The following is a 17,140-nucleotide window of genomic DNA, read 5'->3' on the forward strand; positions in this document are numbered from 1 at the left end:
TCAGTGAATGTGGGTGATTCTACCTTTGAACACATGAATCTGTCCTCCTTTGGGTGGTGTCAGGGGCCCCTGACAGAGTGAGGTCCCCACTACGCTGTCAAGTGAGGCTGGTGTAGGAGGCCAGGGCTTCTTAAACTGGCGCGACGGACACTTGGGGAGGATAACTCTCTGTTGCAGGGGCTGCCCTGCACTTAGTCTTCAGTAAAACTCAGATGCCCCCCACCCCATGGTCAATGGGGCCTACCTGACCAGCCCCTGCCCACCTCTGCAGCCTCCCTTCATGCCATGTTCCTTCTCCTCTCTGCTCCGGCCACACTGGCCTTTCTGTTCTTTGAATACCACCAAGCTCCTTCCTGCCTCAGGGCCTTTGCACCTGCCTTGCCCTCTGCCTGGAACATCATTTCCCAGAACTCAGCAGGGCTGGCTCACTCTGTCTCATCACCGAGGTCTCAATTCAAATGTTACGTACTCAGAGAGGCCCTCGCCGAAGCCCCCAGCTCATGGTACCCTGCATGTCCCCCCCACCAGAAGTCATGCCCCCTCACTGCAATGTGTGATGCTGTGTTCAGTCTAAAACGGGCTCGTTCACCTGAGGATTCCCCTGGTAAGCCATGAGAACAGAACTTGTCCGTGTGTATTATTCATCATTGCAAGCCTAGTACCCAGGGCATTGCCTGGCATACATCTATATTTGCTGAACAGATGAACCAATTAACAACTCAGGATTCCTAAGATGATGGTGGGGCGTCCTCCCCTGACATGACGGTTTTTTCTATTTCCAAGAAGAAATAAATATCAAATCGACCAACATCCCTTCCAGGTTTTAAATCACAGTTGTGGACAAAAGGAACCCCTTGCAATGGTCTTCCTCTACAGCTATCGGAGTCCCGGAAGTTAGAGAGGTCTCTGGACTTACTGGGTGCTGCATTCCATTAGAAGCATATTTGATCCAACAGAAGAGAAGCGACCCAATCCCGCAGAATGAATCGCGTTTTATACCCATGAACACATGGTTGCCCAAAACAGAGAACAGATGGGTCACAAGAAATAAGAAAACGACTTTCATTTAATTTTTTAATACTATTTTCAGCAGTGGCATTAGCCTCCCCAGGTAATTAGACAATTACTAAATTATTCTGGTCATGCAGGCACACATACTGCTAGGGCTTCCTGCTCTGTTAACCTCTGGTGTCAAGAGGACACGAGTTTCACTTCCAGGCCAAAGGGCACTGCATGGTTACGGTAATTAGAGCAATGAATCAGAACTACAGTTTAAATGAATCATTATTTGCCAAGTGCTTTTAATTATAAAGAATTTAACTCTAAAATTATAACAAGGACTGAAGATTTACAGAAAGGTTCTCTCCGCTGGAAAGACTACATTCAGAACGTTCTCTCTAAGCTCTGTACTTTATGTTCCAGGCACAGCCACGTGTCTTCCTTTTGCCCACATTCCTTGGCACCTGGACCAAATTATTATTTGACATTAGGGGCAATAACAAGGCCTCTGACAATGTCATTGCTTTGGCCGGCAAGTTTCAGTAACAGTGGGTTTGAAGGAAAGGACAAGCGAAGGGCATCCTTTACAAACCTTTGATCTGTATAAGCCATCTGATTTCACATCTCCAGAAATAGTTCCACTAGTATTTCAAATGGGGGATAACACCGAGCTCTGGGGCTTTGTATTCCAGGGGAAACCAGCCAAGAGCAAGGCAAAGAGAGAAACACGGTAGCCACAGATTTCTTGCAAACACCTCACTTCCAGACCAGGGAACCAGCTGACATCAAATCAGAACACGGGGTGATTAACCTCAACCAACACCACGGGCCACAGGTGTAATGTCTCCACGTTCATTTATTTCTCTCTCAAATTAATACTTATCCCCCTTTCCGACCAAAGATGTTTCAGGGAGGAGGAATTAAAATCACGGATTCTGAAACGGGTCTTTTAATTCTCAAAGGAAAGGCTCAGCCACACACCAATGGCAATCCACGTCCACCTTGAAGGTGCTGGTAATTACCAGGGGCTCAGCCAGCATCAGGAGGAGGGCCCAGTCTTCAAACATCCTCACATTCCCCATATGGAAGAGTTTCACATCGCACAGTGTTTATCTGCAGCCTCCTCCCCACAGGCCTTGAACCTACACACATTTCTCTTTACTTAAAAAATACCAGGGGAAAACAAAAACAGATGTGGTATCCACAGAGGCAGGTTACAACTCTTTCTGCCCTGGGGAGAAACACGGGTCCTCTTGTGGAGGGGGGACAAAGCAGCTCCACACGAGGTCAGAAGCTGGAAGAGGAAATCGAGGCCTCCACAGACAAAGGCCCCTGACATGGGCCCTTGGGTGGCTACCTCACACCATATAACGCTTCAGGGTCGTTCTCCATGTCCCAGCCAACATGTGAGACACAGAGGTGAAAATGAACAATAGGCCTCCACGTCTTTTTTTTTTTTTAAGATTTTATTTATTTATTTGATAGAGAGCACAAGTAGGCAGAGAGGCAGGCAGAGGGAGAGGGAGAAGCAGGCTTCCCGAGGAGCAGGGAGCCGGATGCGGGGCTCGATCCCAGAACCCTGGGATCACAACCTGAGCCGAAGGCAGACGCCTATCAACTGAGCCACCCAGGCACCCCTAAGCCTCCATGTCTTGCTAGTGATCCACGGCAGTCTGTTTTCTTTCTAAAGGCAATTGAAATGTCGCCACTTAGGAGCGTTCATAATAATGGATACTGGGGGCGCCTGGGTGGCTCAGATGGTTAAGCGTCTGCCTTCGGCTCAGGTCATGATCCCAGGGTCCTGGGATCGAGTCCCGCATCGGGCTCCCTGCTCAGCGGGAAGCCTGCTTCTCCCTCTGCCTCTCTCTCTCTCTCTGTCTCTTATGAATAAATAAAATCTTTAAAAAAAAAAAATAATGGATACTGGGAATGGGTTGCAACTGGTAAAAATACATTTACATAAAAGGGGAAGAATTCCTGTTTCGAAAGCCTCACTTCACTCCCCCAAATAAAGCTCAAAGCTGATAGCTCATTAACCTCAAAGGATCACCCCCACAGAGATAGGCTCAGAGCTTCTACTTCCAAATAAGTCAATTGAGTTAGGGGACGATTAAGTGACTGAAAAAACTTAATGTTTACTACTTCATAGACATCTTCCAGCATGAAAAAGGCAACGAATTTCAATTTGTTGAAAGTGAACCCCATGTAACACAGGGTTTTGCCCCCCATCAGTGTCCAGAGATATTCCTGGTTCTTAGAACCGAGGGAGGGGGGCACCTCAGGCATCCAGATGGTAAAAGGCAAGGATGTTACTAGACGTTATGATGCACACACAGCCCGCACCACCGAGAATGATCCAGCCCACTATGTCACTATACCAAGGCTGAGAACTGGGGTATAAAGCCACTGACACCACGAAACCAGGGCCAGGACTAGGGTGAGGGATGTGAGCCTTCACAGTACCAATCAGAGCTGGATCCCGTTGATTTCAAATTTCAGATTTGTGTTCATCACGGAGTTCTGCACTGAATTTTTAAAATATTGCATTACGATGTGATTTATCTTGATCGCTGTGTTGTGGGTTGTTGCGGAAGGTTTTTTCGGCATCTCCTTAAGTTTTGTTCCCCAGGTGCATACCTCAGTCTCCTTACCCTAGTCCTGACCCTGTTATAAGACCACTGGTGGTGGTGGTGTGGCGGGCGGGGGGGAGCCGGGTGGCTCAGTTGGTTAAGCGTCTGACTTTGGCTCAGGTCATGATCTCAGAGTCCTGGGATGGAGTCCTGCATTGGGCTCCCTGCTCAGAGGGGAGCCTGCTTCTCCCTCTCCCTCTGCCCCTCTCCCCCTCTCCCCTGCTTGTGCACACGCTCTCTCTCTCTCTCTCAAATAAACAAAATCTTCTTAAAAATAAAAAAACCATTAAAAATGATTGTCATCACTGACATGAGTGAAAAAAATAAGTTTGATAGTGATATTCTAATAGTGGTTCTTAACTAGAAATGGTTCTCAGAGTAACCAATAAAGATTTTAAGAAGTATGTGTTTGGGCCCCCTATACCTAAAGAACGCAGTAAGGCCCACGCATGATGCATATATACATATACATAGATATACATAGATGTGTGTGTGTGTCTCAAAACACTTGTCTCAAAACATTCTGATCACATAATACGCTGAGAAAAAAGAGGTGTTTTTTTTTTTTTTGAAGATTTTATTTATTTGTCAGAGAGAGAGGGAGCGAGAGAGCACAAGCTGGGGGAGTGGCAGGCAGAGGGAGAAGCAGGCTCCCTGTGGGACTTGATCCCAGGACCTGGGATCATGACCTGAGCTAAAGGCAGATGCTTAACCGACTGAGCCACCCAGACTCCCCATGGCAAAAAAATTCTTGAGTACCCTCCATATGTGTATTTAACTTTGTATAAATATTGTATTGCGCCTTATAAAACAACAAAAGACGAATTCTAGAAATGATAGGACAAAAATAAGAAACAGCATTTTTCACAGAATTGACTAATGCATTCAGGGTAAGGGGCACTGAGCATTATAGATTTGAAATGACATTTCAGATGGTCACGTGTGTCATTCCATCACAAAGGGGAATGATGCGTGGATGCATGTTACCACCTGGAGGCACCTCGAAGACATTATGCTAAGTTTCCGAAATAAACCAGGTGCAAAAGGCATTGTAAGATTCCACTTATATGAAACGTCTAAAACAGGCAAACCTACAGACACAGAACGTAGACTGGTGGTTGCCAGGGGCTGAGGAGTAGGGGTGGGAGTTGAAGAGATTATGGGGTTTCTTTTGGGGTGATGAAAATGTTCAGCAATCAGAGAGTAGCAATGGTTGCATGGTGCTGAGAATACACTAAAAAACACTGAATTGTACACTTTAAAAGGGTAAATACTATCCTTGTGAATTATATCTCAATTTAAAAAATTTTTTTTAGACTTTTTGATTTGAGAGAGAGCACACCCATGCTCAGGAGGGAGGGGCAGAGGGAGAGAGAAACTTTAGAAGACTCCGCGCTGAGTGTGGAGACCAACGCAGGACTCAATGTGGGGCTCGATCTTACAATCCCAAGATCACAACCCAAGCCAAAACCAAGAGTCAGATGCTTAACCAACTGTACCACCCAGACGCCCCTCTAGCTCAATTTTTTAAAAAGGTACTAATAAATAAAGAAGCCAAAGGAAAAATCATCCTATCTCCTTAGCCTGTCATGGTTTTTTTCCTCAAAATGAGTTGGGCATTTTCTTATGGTTTACTTGGGTTTATATTAATAATGTGGAGTCTTCCTGCAGAAATCTTTTAAAGCCACCTATTTATGAGGTTTAGTTAAATGACATCCCTCAAATGGGTCACATGGACACTCATCACCTGCAATCTACATCTCCATGTCCTGAAAATAAACCTCCTCAGAACTCTGACTCCTGAGACTCCTTCCACAAGACACCTCAGGACCGGACCTGACAGACGCTCGTCTGATATACAGACTGAGGGTCCCTGGCTATCAATATTTAAGATTTAAATTTTGCTTCAATGGGGCACCTGGGTGGCTCAGTTGTTAAGCGTCTGCCTTCGGCTCAGGTCATGATCCCAGGGTCCTGGGATTGAGCCCCACATTGGGCTCCCTGCTCCGTGGGGAGCCTGCTTCTCCGTCTGCCTCTCCCCCTTTTGCTCGTTCTCTCTCTCTCAAATAAATAAAATCTAAAAAAATAGTAATTTTAAATTTTGCTTCAAGTTTGAAGATGCAAATGCAGAGCGAACAGATGCCCTAATCTTTTCTTCCGTCTCTCCAACAGGTCATCTCACAAACTCTGTTTTGGAGTCCACAGATTTCTGGAAAACAGGGCAAACGTCAGGTTCACAGTAGCTATTCTTAAACACTGCTGTGCTTTGGAATCACCTGGCTCACCTGTGAGAACTGTAGGTCTAGAGAGTCCGACTGTCCCAAGGGATCTGACCCAGGAGTTCCAAATAGTGGACTTCATGAAACACTGGCATAAAACCCCATTATTAAACTCTGAAGTCAAGTGAATGACTGTAGAAGCTCGGGGGAATCTTTTTGGGGTCGTGGTAATGGTTCCACAGCTCTGTAACTTTACTAAAAAATCACTGACTCGGACACTTAACAGAGATGCATTTTATGATAGGTAAGCTACACCTCCATAAAGCTGTTTTAAAAACCTGGGAAAGCCTCTGAAAGCCTCATCACAAACGTATTCACATGTTCACTGTAGGATTTTTAGATGGCGTGAGAGAAGAATGCACACACCTCGCTGGGGTGAGCGGGTACTGTAACTCTGAGCTCACACTAGCCTCGAGATGACCCAACCCTGTAACACTATTTTAAATCCAAGGCCAGGATGGGTAAATGAATTTATGAGCTTCCGCTAAGGAAGGGGTATGGAGTAGCGTTCACGGTAAGAAATGTCCTTTTCTGACTTGTAATGCTTGACAAAGAGTGTTATCTGTGCTAAAGCAAAAATGGACCATAAAAGCTGAGCTGTGCAAATATCCTGAGAAGGAATGGTTTCTGTAAACACCACAAGCTCTTAAAAACACCACCCAAATGGGCAAGGGGGTGTCTCCTGCTGGGGAGCGGGGCACACACCCTGGCTGTGAAGCTGGTGGGTACAATCATCAGCCGGCCAGCAGGGCTGAGAAGAGGACTGGAGGAAGGGGGGTTCAGCCAGGTGCTGGTGAGCTGGACAGCCCACACAGGGGACCCCCTCGGGTGGGGCCCGGAAGGCATCTGGGGTCAAGGGTGCAGAGGGAAGAGTCACAGAAACAAGGCAGCTCACCCTGCCCTAAGCGCCGAAGGAGTGAGCGGAGGAGGGTGAATAACAGGAGGGGTGCGGTGGGGACGCAGGCCGCTCCTGGAGTACGGGGCAGTCTCAGCCCCAAGACGGAGTTAACAGTATAAGGGGCACCCCATGCTCCCAAGAACAGCAGGGAAACTGTGCAGGGTAGGGAGGGTGGGGGGGATGTGTGTAGACAGCCAGGAAAGGGAGAGTGTACTTTTGGCCTAGCGAGTGAGAAGAGATGAAGACAAAAGGCCTAACACATGATCGGGTGGGAGCAGACATCCCCGAGGGCCTGGGACTGAAGGGATGGGGAAGGAGGGGGCGTTTCTCAAATCCTTGGAGGGAGCAATGGGCGGGCGGGGGGCGGGGGCACTTACTAAGACAAGAGCCTCTGGAAGAGAAGCAGATTAGTGGATGCGGGAAGAAAGGACTGTAGGTACATTGTCCTTAGGATCCGTAAGCAGCCAAGCATGCAGGTAACTTCCAGGCTAAAGCTCCAGGTTGGGGCCACAGAGAGAGACGGGGGCCACTGGCGGGGGCGATGGAAGCTGGGGGAGGAAGGGACCGCCTAGAGAGGGACACACGGGGGCCAGTACAGAGCTGTGGGGGCTGATGGGTCAGAGGAAGGGACAGGAGGCTGGATGTGGCTTTTCCTTCCTGTCCAACGAAGTCCTCGTGAGTTTTTAAGAGTCCTAAAGTATATCTTTGAAAACAGTCCAAGGATCCGTTTGGAGACAAGCCACAAATGCTGAACTCAGGGAGCCTAGAAGAATTATAGGTATTTCACTTTACAGGGATCAAATTAACTGTCCTCCATTTAAAATTCACTCCAACTTCCAAACTGTTTTCACTGCTCTGCCATTTTCAGGAGATAACCCTAGAAGTCCGGGCGTGCCTACCAGTGAATGTTCCAGAAAACTAAACGTCCAATGTAACCATGGCGTGAAGTATTCAGGAGTTCTACCTCTATCCCTTATTGGGAAATAGTTCCTTCGCATTTCTAACTGGTCTTCTGACACCTGAATCATCATCTATTTTGACAAATTTAAGCAAAACGTGGCCTCTTTATTCTCATCTCCAGACAAGTGCCACAACGTGTGGCTGGTCCGTCAGCCCTGATGTGTCTCAGAATTACCAAGGCACCTGTCTGTGTGTCATCTTCATTTTGAAACAAAGAACCCAGCTCTCCCCTAATCCTAATGAATCGGAACCCCTCAGGTAAGAGGCCCAAGTCAACGTCCTTCCTTTGGTTTTTGTTCCATTTTGTTTTTAAAATATCACTAGTGGTTCTGAGTAGCCAAGGTAGGGACTCACGGGTATAACTTTTTAGGAATATTAGGACACTTTCCAGTAATATCTTTCTCTGAAAAAGGATTGATCTTGAAAAACCTTGTGGAAACAAATGTGAGAGCAGAGAAGTTGTAGGCCACCTCTGACAAATTATCCCTTCCATGTGACCACGGAGTTGAAAGCAGACGAGAAACTGAAGCTCATCAGTGACAGTTTTTCATGAGCAGATCACTCATGACTACTGCTTTGGCTTCTAACCAGGGAAGAGCAGTAAAGCTAACCAGTGGGCTCCCAAAGCTGTTTTTCGTACTAGTTATTGGCAAACAAGTTTCTCTTAGGTTTTTCCCAATATTCATAAGCATTTCAGTAGAGCAAGGTAACTCTGGGAATGAGGAATATGGGGGTGGGGGAAGGATCTCAACTGCAATTTTAATCAAAACATAAAGGACTGGTAGTTGCCCTGGGTTTGGAAGGGGAGGTGGTTGGGGAGGAACAGGGAATGACGGCTAATAGGGATGGGGTCTCTTTTTTGGGTGATGAAAACAAAATTGATTACGGTGATAGTTATACAACTCTGTGAATACACCAAAGACCACTGAATTGTACCCTTTAAATGGGGGAACTGTACAGTATTAGGAAGAATATCTCAATACAGGTGCTAATAAATGCAAAAGAATTGTTTCAGGTATCAAAACAGAAGGTTTTACCTGGGTATAAATACTAAATATGTGGCTCTGTACTTCATCCATTGAGTCCAGGCCATAGGCCACGGTGCCCAGATGGAGCCGTTTGAAAACCATCTCATTCTGGGTAAGAGTTCCTGCAACACAAGACAGATGAGTAACTCTGCCTACATCCTGGGGCTTCTAGTAACACGAAGGACGGCTCTCGTTTTCTGAGCGTTTACTACTCTACGTCATACACAGGTTTCAGCACTGCGCCTGTTGGGGAGATGTCTGCGGTATTGATTTGGTCTGCCGGAATCTAACTCCTTTTCTTTGGAAAATGGCATCCTGGGTTTCCATGGGGGAAATGACCACCCTCATTCCTTGGGATGGTCTAGAGGGAGGGTCAGGCAGGGCGCCTGACTCATTCCAGCAGCCGAGATAGTGGCACATGACTTACACTAGATTCTGTCTGGAAGAAATCTGAATCTTGAGATTCTGAATCTGAATCTCTCACCCCAGTGAGAGAGTCCTACAGCGACTATCCCAGGGGTTCTGATGCTGACATACCCAGAAATTTTCTGGTTCTGTTCCTTCCTGAAACCTCATTTTTCTCTGATGTGGTGAGCCACCCCAGATCTTTGCAACAGACTCACTTTTGTCCCACGGTCACTAAGCGGTAGAGAGGAAGCTTAACCCCAGGTGTCCCCACTCCCCCCCGTCCTTGCTCTTAGCCACTCTGATGGTAAGTTGTGGAGCAGTGTTTTGGGGTGCAGTGATGAGGACTCGAAGCCAGACTGCCCAAGCTCGAAGCCTGTTTCTGTCACCCTGTGCTTCTCACAAGGCAGTCAACCTCCCCATGCCTCATTTCCTCATCTGTAAAATGGGGATTAAAATGCCTACCTCACAAGATGAGGTTGAGGATTAACTAAACAACCCTCTATGAACACCCAGAAAAGTGCTTTGCACATAATTAGTACCGTGTAAGGTTTTGCTGCTTGATGGTGAGGACAATCATCACCAGCATTATCACCAAAGAATCAACATTCATCAAAAGGTGAAGAGAATAAAACAGCAGTAAGCATCCATCTCTAACATCTCCAGAAAGAGAATCCAAGCACCTCCCCTCACCGTGAAGCCTGGGAAGGCCCCGAAAACAGCTCACCTGTCTTGTCCGTGAGTAAGTAAGAAATCCTCCCCAGCTGCTCAGGGATGGTGCTGGAACGAACCACGGTCCCGGGGATTTTCGAGTCCCTCCGAATCACCCAGCTGTACACAATCTTGCCCATGTCCAGGTTCACACGCAGGCTAGTCAGAACACCAGAGCAAACACCAGGTTAACAGGATATCCTCGAGGCTCCTTGTGTGTCTGTTTGCAGACAGCAAGGACCCCAAAACACATCAGAGGTGCCACAACATTTGGAAACCCTCCCCGTAGCCACACAGCCTTGAGGCCAGATCCACAGATTCAATGAATCAACAGCACTCTCAGATATCTCACTGACCAAATCATCACTTCCACGAAGCTATGTTGTTTTGGACTAAAATAAAACAATGGAAGTCTAAAATGCTTTTAAAATACTGAAAATGGGGGCAGCTGGGTGGCTCAGTGGGTTAAGCTTCTGCCTTCGGCTCAGGTCATGATCCCAGGACCCTGGGATCAAACCCCACATCAGATCAGCCGGGACTCTGCTCCTCCCTCTCCCCTCTTCCCCACCCCACATTCTCCCTCTTTCTCTCTCTCAAATAAATAAATCTATTAAAAAAGAGAGAAACCATTAGGTGTGCAGCTCAGTGGCATTAAGTATAATCACACTGTTGTGCAACCATCCCTCTCCAGAACATTGTATCTTCCCAAACTGAAATCCCATAACCATTAAACAACAACTCCCCACTGTCCCCTTCCTCCAGCCCCTGGCACCCACCACTCTCTGTCTCTCTGAACTTGACTGCTCTAGGGACCTCACGTGGGGAGACTCATACAGCATTTGTCCTTCTGGGACCAGCTGATGTCACCCAGCGTAACATCTTCAGGGCTCATCCCTGTTGTACTGTGGGTCTGAATTTCATTCCTTCTTAAGGCTGAATGATATTCCATTACATGTACTCTATTCATCTTGAAATATTATTTTATTGCAAAAAATAAAATCAAAAGAACATCAAATTCATTCATACTCCTATAAATTAACCAAACTGCCTACTATTTTACTGGCCAGCCATTGGCCACAGGAAGATTCAACTCACTGATTTTCAATCACGTTGTAGACAGAACTTTAAAGATTACAACTTCACTTAACGTTACACCACAAACACTTTTTCGCTGGTGATAGAGCAGATGTATTTTTCTTTGAAACGATGATCTACACCACACTTGCTAGGGGTCCAATTCCCCTGTTCTAGGGACACTGCAGTACCAAAACTACAATCCCTCTCCTCAGAAAAACATAAATTCTAGCTGGGATGATATAAATACCCAAAGAGCAAGACAAATTATAAGGCAACATATCGAGTTTAAGATAGAGATTATAAGCACTACAAGCTTCAGGAAAAAAAATGATTTATTTTAATAATGATTTACTAAACATCAATTACGGGGGAAAGTAAAAACAAGTCCCCAACAATACAGAGCTAAATAGTTAGACCTGGAATATATAATAGGTCAGTTCTAAAATATATTGGGGTACCAGTATATTTGACGGGCAAAGTTATCTGCAACACATCTCTCTGTAAAAAAAAAAAAAAAGGTAGATTTTACGTAAAGCAGAAAGAATCCCACTTTAAAATAGAAAGCAGCTGAGAAAAAATATATGCCAAAATATTAAGAGCACCTCTCACTTAGTTGTGAGATGAGAGGTGATTCTGATCTTATTCTTTTGCCACTGTGAATCTCTGTTCTTCCCTACTATGACAATTACTTGTATCATTTTTCTAAGAGCATTTATTCAGCCTCCACGGAAGGCAGGCAAACAGGTGGTACGAGCCACCACTGCTCATCAATCACCGTACTTCCCTTTGAGCGCAGACCCGAGCCCAGGATCTGTCTCAACACAGCGTCCCGGCGGCCACCACCAACCTCGTGAGCCGGCAGATGAGATGGGCTCTAAATGGCATCCCTGGCACAGTGCAGGCAAGGCAAGATCTTTTGAGGGAAGATGAATTCAGGAAAGGTTGGTTCAGGGACGAACTGCACTTCCCCTGCTGGAGCCACAGAGCAGGGCTGACATTCCTGACTACTCTCCATCATCGTTCTTCAAAGGGACCACGAGTAAAGAGAAGAAAACGTCATGGCTCATTCTCGGCTTACCTGATGGGAATGATGTTGGAAAACAAGAGGAGGAAGCGGATGATCTGGAGGTACCAACGCCCAGCAAAGTGCTGAAGGGCGACCATGACCAGTGACACCACCACCAAAGCACCAAAGAGGATCTTGGTGAGGCAGTTCACTTCCAGGTCAAACAGGCCAATCTGTGGGACGATGCACAGGGGAGCTTGTGATTAGCTGGTGCACCCCGGCGCCCACCTGGAGAACTGGTCCCTCACTCAAGAACACCTGCCCCCCAGGTGAGACAGTGGGACCCATCAATCCCTGTATCTTTGGCTGAGAACACTGGGCTCCAGGGACTGGGGTTCCTAACAGACATCCAAGGGACCTCAAAGAATTCTAATTTTTTTTTTTTTTTTTTAACAATTAAGAAGACAAGGGCGCCTGGGTGGCTCAGTTGGTGAAGCGTCTGCCTTCAGCTCAGGTCATGATCTCAGGGTCTGGGAATTGAGCCCCGCATCAGGCTCCCTGCTCAGCGGGGAGTGTGCTTCTCTCTCCCCCACTCCCCCTGCTTGTGCTCTCTCTCTCTCTCCCTCAAATGAAATAAAAAAAAAAAAATCTTTAAAAAAAAATGAAAAGACAGTAAGTCTATATAAATAAAATAACAGTGTTAGGTGTTCCTGTCTTTAAAGCTAGCTCCTCGCCCACCAACACCAATCATCAAACTCCATCAAGTCAGAAAGTTGTGACAAGGAAAGGCATCATCCTCTGACCACGTACACACCTTACTTCGAGGATTTGAAGTGTTCATGACACTCCGGAGTTCTCTGCCCGTGTAAAGAACAACACCCACAACAGTACCTGAAACGGGAAAAGCGCAACGCAAAGAAATGTTAACACAGACGATGATCCAAGGCCACAAGGACCAGCACGGTAGCTACTGGCCACAGGCTGCCATTTCAATTTCAATACAATTTAAATTCAACAGAAAGTAGTATATCCAGTTCCCCACCTTCCCTCCACTTTCACACAGTTTCAAGTGCTCGGTAGTCACTGCGAAGATACAGAGCACCATTATTGTTGCTAAAAGGTCTACTGCTCAGCGAGGGTCTATGGTGTCCCCTGGGGGGGGGGGGGGGGTGGAGGTCTGTCCTTCATGCCTCCGCCCTCAGAGCCTTCCAGAGGTGCTTAGAACATTCCTATCTTCACACACTATTATGGAAACTTACGAACACACTCTTCTTATTAGAGCCTTCTTCCTGCTGATTCTGTGTCTAACTAGAATACTTGGGGGTTATCTGTCCAGATGACCATTCTTTCCTGAGAACTTCCCCACCCCTTCTCACACCTCCCCCACCCCCCGCTTATCAATCTTTCTAAAAGTCAACAATTTATAGAAGAAACACAAAAGGCCAGTTAACATGAGAAAAGATGCTCAACTTTGTGAATAATCAAAGAAATGCAAAATAAGGGGCGCCTGGGTGGCTCAGTTGGTTAAGCGTCTGCCTTCCGCTCAGGTCATGATCCCAGGGTCCTGGGACCGAGCCCCACATCCGGCTCCCTGCTCAGCGATGAGCCTGCTTCTCCCTCTCCCTCTGCCTGCCTCCCTGCCTACTTGTGCTCTCTAGCGCTCTGTCAAATAAATAAATAAAATCTTTTTTAAAAATGCAAAATAAGGGCGCCTGGGTGGCTCAGTTGGTTAAGCGACTGCCTTCGGCTCAGGTCATGATCCTGGAGTCCCGGGATCGAGTCCCACATCAGGCTCCCTGCTCAGCAGGGAGTCTGCTTCTCCCTCTGACCCTCCTCCCTCTCATGCTCTCTGTCTCTCATTCTCTCTCTCGCAAATAAATTAAAATCTTAAAAAAAATAAAAAAATAAAAAAAATAAAAATAAAAATGCAAAATAAGCCACTTTTATCCCTATCTCAACAACAAAAATTCCACAGATTGATAACATCCAGCGTCTCCGCCAAGAGGCGGAGAAATGGGCCCTGTCGTAACATGCTGTTGGCTGGAGTGTAAAGGGGAACAGTCTGTTTTGGGGTGAAACTGGTAATATCTATTAAACATTTACCTGTCTCCCCTTTTCAGTGTATGCCACGAAAACGCTCAACACAGTGGGGAAGACAGATGATGAAGGAGGAAACGAGAAACAGGTAATCACAGACGGCGGCAGGTGCCATCGTGAAAATCAGGCGGAGGAACAGACTGAAAGGAGCTGAAGAAGCCTGCTGGTTGGTATGGGTCAGAGAAGCAGTCTCTGAGTTCAGGACACCTGAGCAGGAGCCTGAACCCTGAGAAGGGGCCAGCCCCACCAAGCTCTCAGGGAGGGTGCCAGGAACACAAGCAATCTGGTCTCTGCTAGGAACAAGGAACACCTCAACTCTCCTCCCTCAGAGGGAGATGCAAAACCTCAGAGAGCTTCAAACAGAGCCCAAGCCCAGAGGAAGAGCTAGGACTGTGTCTCCCCGACAAAGCCCCGGGAGGAGACACTAAAGTCGCCGCTCCATGCTTAATGCACACAGTGCAGTCCCTTCCAGGCAGGCTCAGCAGATGGCAAGCCGGGAGAGCTCACTTGCTGGCTCCTTGGCAGATGGGTCCTGCACAGATGTGGTCGGTCTCGGTCGCCGAGGTCCAGGGTTCAAGAGGGTGCTGATAACAAGGGTCCCTGAACAGGTCCTCCACCGGCACCGGCCAACCATGAGGCCTTCCAAGGCTGAAATGAAAACGGCCCTTCTCCCCAGTGCCTGCCTGAGCTCAAGGCCAAAACCACTCCCATAATATCTAAACACCAGCCACAGTCACCAAGAGAAAAACCACACACGTGCACTGGTTTGTTCTATACTGGGCTTCAAGGGTTTTGAATTCATCGCCATCTTTTAAATACAGGAACTTTCATATAAAAAATTGAGCATTCTGGCTTCTCCTGGGGAATCAGGACATCTGGTGACACTGGGTCCATATTACCAGCAGGTGTCAGGCACGGGCACTCCCTTTATCCAGGGGCAAGCTCTCGGCTCATCCTGGTCCCCACGCAGCCCAATCCATCCCTTCAAGACCTCGTGACCCAAGCCTGTCTGCCCCCCACTTCCCATGCTGTCAGCTCCGATGTCCCCCCCTCCCGCCCTCTGCAGTGGGCAAACTGCAGAATCCTCGGCCAGCTGGTTTCTCCAAGTCAGAATGCTGTGGTCGGGTGTCACACCAAGTTCTCCCTAACTCTCCACGACAGCACGGTCCTCGGGTCAGGGCCTACTCTGTGACCCCTTTGTCCCTGTCTGCGACAAGATAAATGCTACCCCCAAGAGTAAGCTTTCAGAAACGTTTACAGCAGTAGACACTGCTGTGACATTCAAGCGTGCGACCGCGGGACGAGTCCCACTGAACAGGGCCTAGACCAGCTGGACATGATCAAACCCATGTGGCAAGGTGCGCAGGGCGACAGCAGGGCCAGAGGCTTATCTGCTGTGGACTGGGGTCGGGGGAGGCAGCCGCACAACCAACTGGAGAGTCTGAGAAGAACGGGGCCCCATAACACCGGGGCCACCCACTCTGCCAAGCCCCCAGGCAGCCCCCCATCCCTTCCCTATCTCACCCCAGTGACCACTCAGCCTAGCAGCACTGGGTTGGGTTGCCATGATAACCGCGTCCTCTCTAGGTTGATGCCAGCCAAGGCAGCTGGACCCTAGGCACTGCCTGGGAAGCTTTTTCATTTTTTTAAACTTTCAAGTGATAACAGCTGAGTGACCAAAACACAGGAGTTAGATTATAAAGAGAACAGAGAAGTGAAATCTCACAGAATTAAGATGACTAACGATGGCTGTTTCTTGAGTGGAGCACCAGGAGGAAATGGCTTGTATATAACTTCATGCGTGCATTAGAATCAGAATGCAGAGGACTCCTCACTGAGAAGCAGGGGAAACTGAGGCCAGCTGAGGAAACAGTAAATGTCCAGCTTCTCAGACTCACTCCAAAACCTACGCCCACTGGAGGACTTGGCAGATTGTAATGCCAATCTGTAATGCCACCCGATCACTGGAATCACTGCTCTCTCTCTCTTCCCACATCACCAATCACACTTTGAAATCTTTTCTCCCATCTTCAAGATCCCAACCTGTTTTCCACTCTCTGCCTCCCAGAAGAGGACCTCCTAGGCTGTGTGACCTTAGGCAAGCTGCTTAACCTCTCTGAGACTCCATTCTTCATTCCATTAAATCCCCATTTAATGTTGTGAGACCAAAACAAGAAAATGGCAGCAAAACACTTCGTAAATAAAAACAGCCTGATAAATAAAAGACTCATTACTGTTCATCTCTGAGATTAAGGCTGACAGGGCCCTCCACCTCAGAATTCTCCACATGGCCACTTAAATCGCTTCCCTTTATACTGGTTTCAGAGGGATTTCAGAGAACTGCCCCCATTTCCTCCCATCTCCTCTGTAATTTGTATTAAGTTTAGAGTAAACTACAAACGCCACAAGGGTGGAGACAAGGATTTTCCGGCAGGCCACTGCAGCTCCAGGACCTAGCAACAGAGCAGGGCAGCATCACATAGACGCTCAAGAGAAGTTTTCTGGGGAGGGGGGTCTGGCTGGCTCAGTCAGATCAAGAACATGCAACTCTTGATCTAAGGGTCGTGAGTTCGAGCCTCACTCTGGGGAGTAGATTATACTTAAAATGAAATTTAAAAAATTCTTTAAAAAAATTTTCAAAAAAATAAAAGGTTTTTTGTGTTGTTGTTTTTTTGCTGCATGGAAGAAGCAGGCAGGAGAGAAGAAAATCACCAGAATAAACACCAGACAGACATGTGCATGTGAATTTATTACTAAAATGTTAATATTGTTAAAACAAGTGCCTAACCAAACAACTCAAAGCTATCAGGAATCAATGCAGCTGTTACCTTTGGGGCGCCTGGGTGGCTCAGTCGGTTAAGCATCTGCCTTCTGCTCTGGTCATGATCTCGGGGTCCTGGGATAGAGCCCCACCTGGCCCCTGCCCACATGCACCCAGCTCCCTGCCCAGCAGGGAGCCTGCTTCTCCGCCCCCATGCCCCTCCCCCCTCGTGTTCTCTCTCACTAGCTCTGCTCTCTCTCTCAAATAAATAAATAATCTTTTTTAAAAA

General features: G+C 47.4%; 1 protein-coding gene across 2 annotated transcripts in view; it reads right to left on the reverse strand.

Annotated features, from left to right (window-relative positions):
* ATP9A (ATPase phospholipid transporting 9A (putative)) overlaps nt 1-17,140 on the reverse strand; it is a 132,380-nt gene that overhangs the window by 50,697 nt on the left and 64,543 nt on the right. For both annotated transcript variants that reach the window (XM_044919103.1, XM_021685903.2), the window contains exons 10-13: nt 12,808-12,884; nt 12,066-12,226; nt 9,927-10,069; nt 8,804-8,916 (exon numbers count right to left, since the gene is read on the reverse strand). In XM_044919103.1, coding sequence (XP_044775038.1) covers nt 8,804-8,916; nt 9,927-10,069; nt 12,066-12,226; nt 12,808-12,884 — 494 coding nt within the window. The remainder of the gene's footprint in view (nt 1-8,803; nt 8,917-9,926; nt 10,070-12,065; nt 12,227-12,807; nt 12,885-17,140) is intronic.

The sequence above is a fragment of the Neomonachus schauinslandi genome, chromosome 10 (genome assembly GCF_002201575.2).
Source record: "Neomonachus schauinslandi chromosome 10, ASM220157v2, whole genome shotgun sequence".
NCBI lineage: Eukaryota > Metazoa > Chordata > Mammalia > Carnivora > Phocidae > Neomonachus > Neomonachus schauinslandi.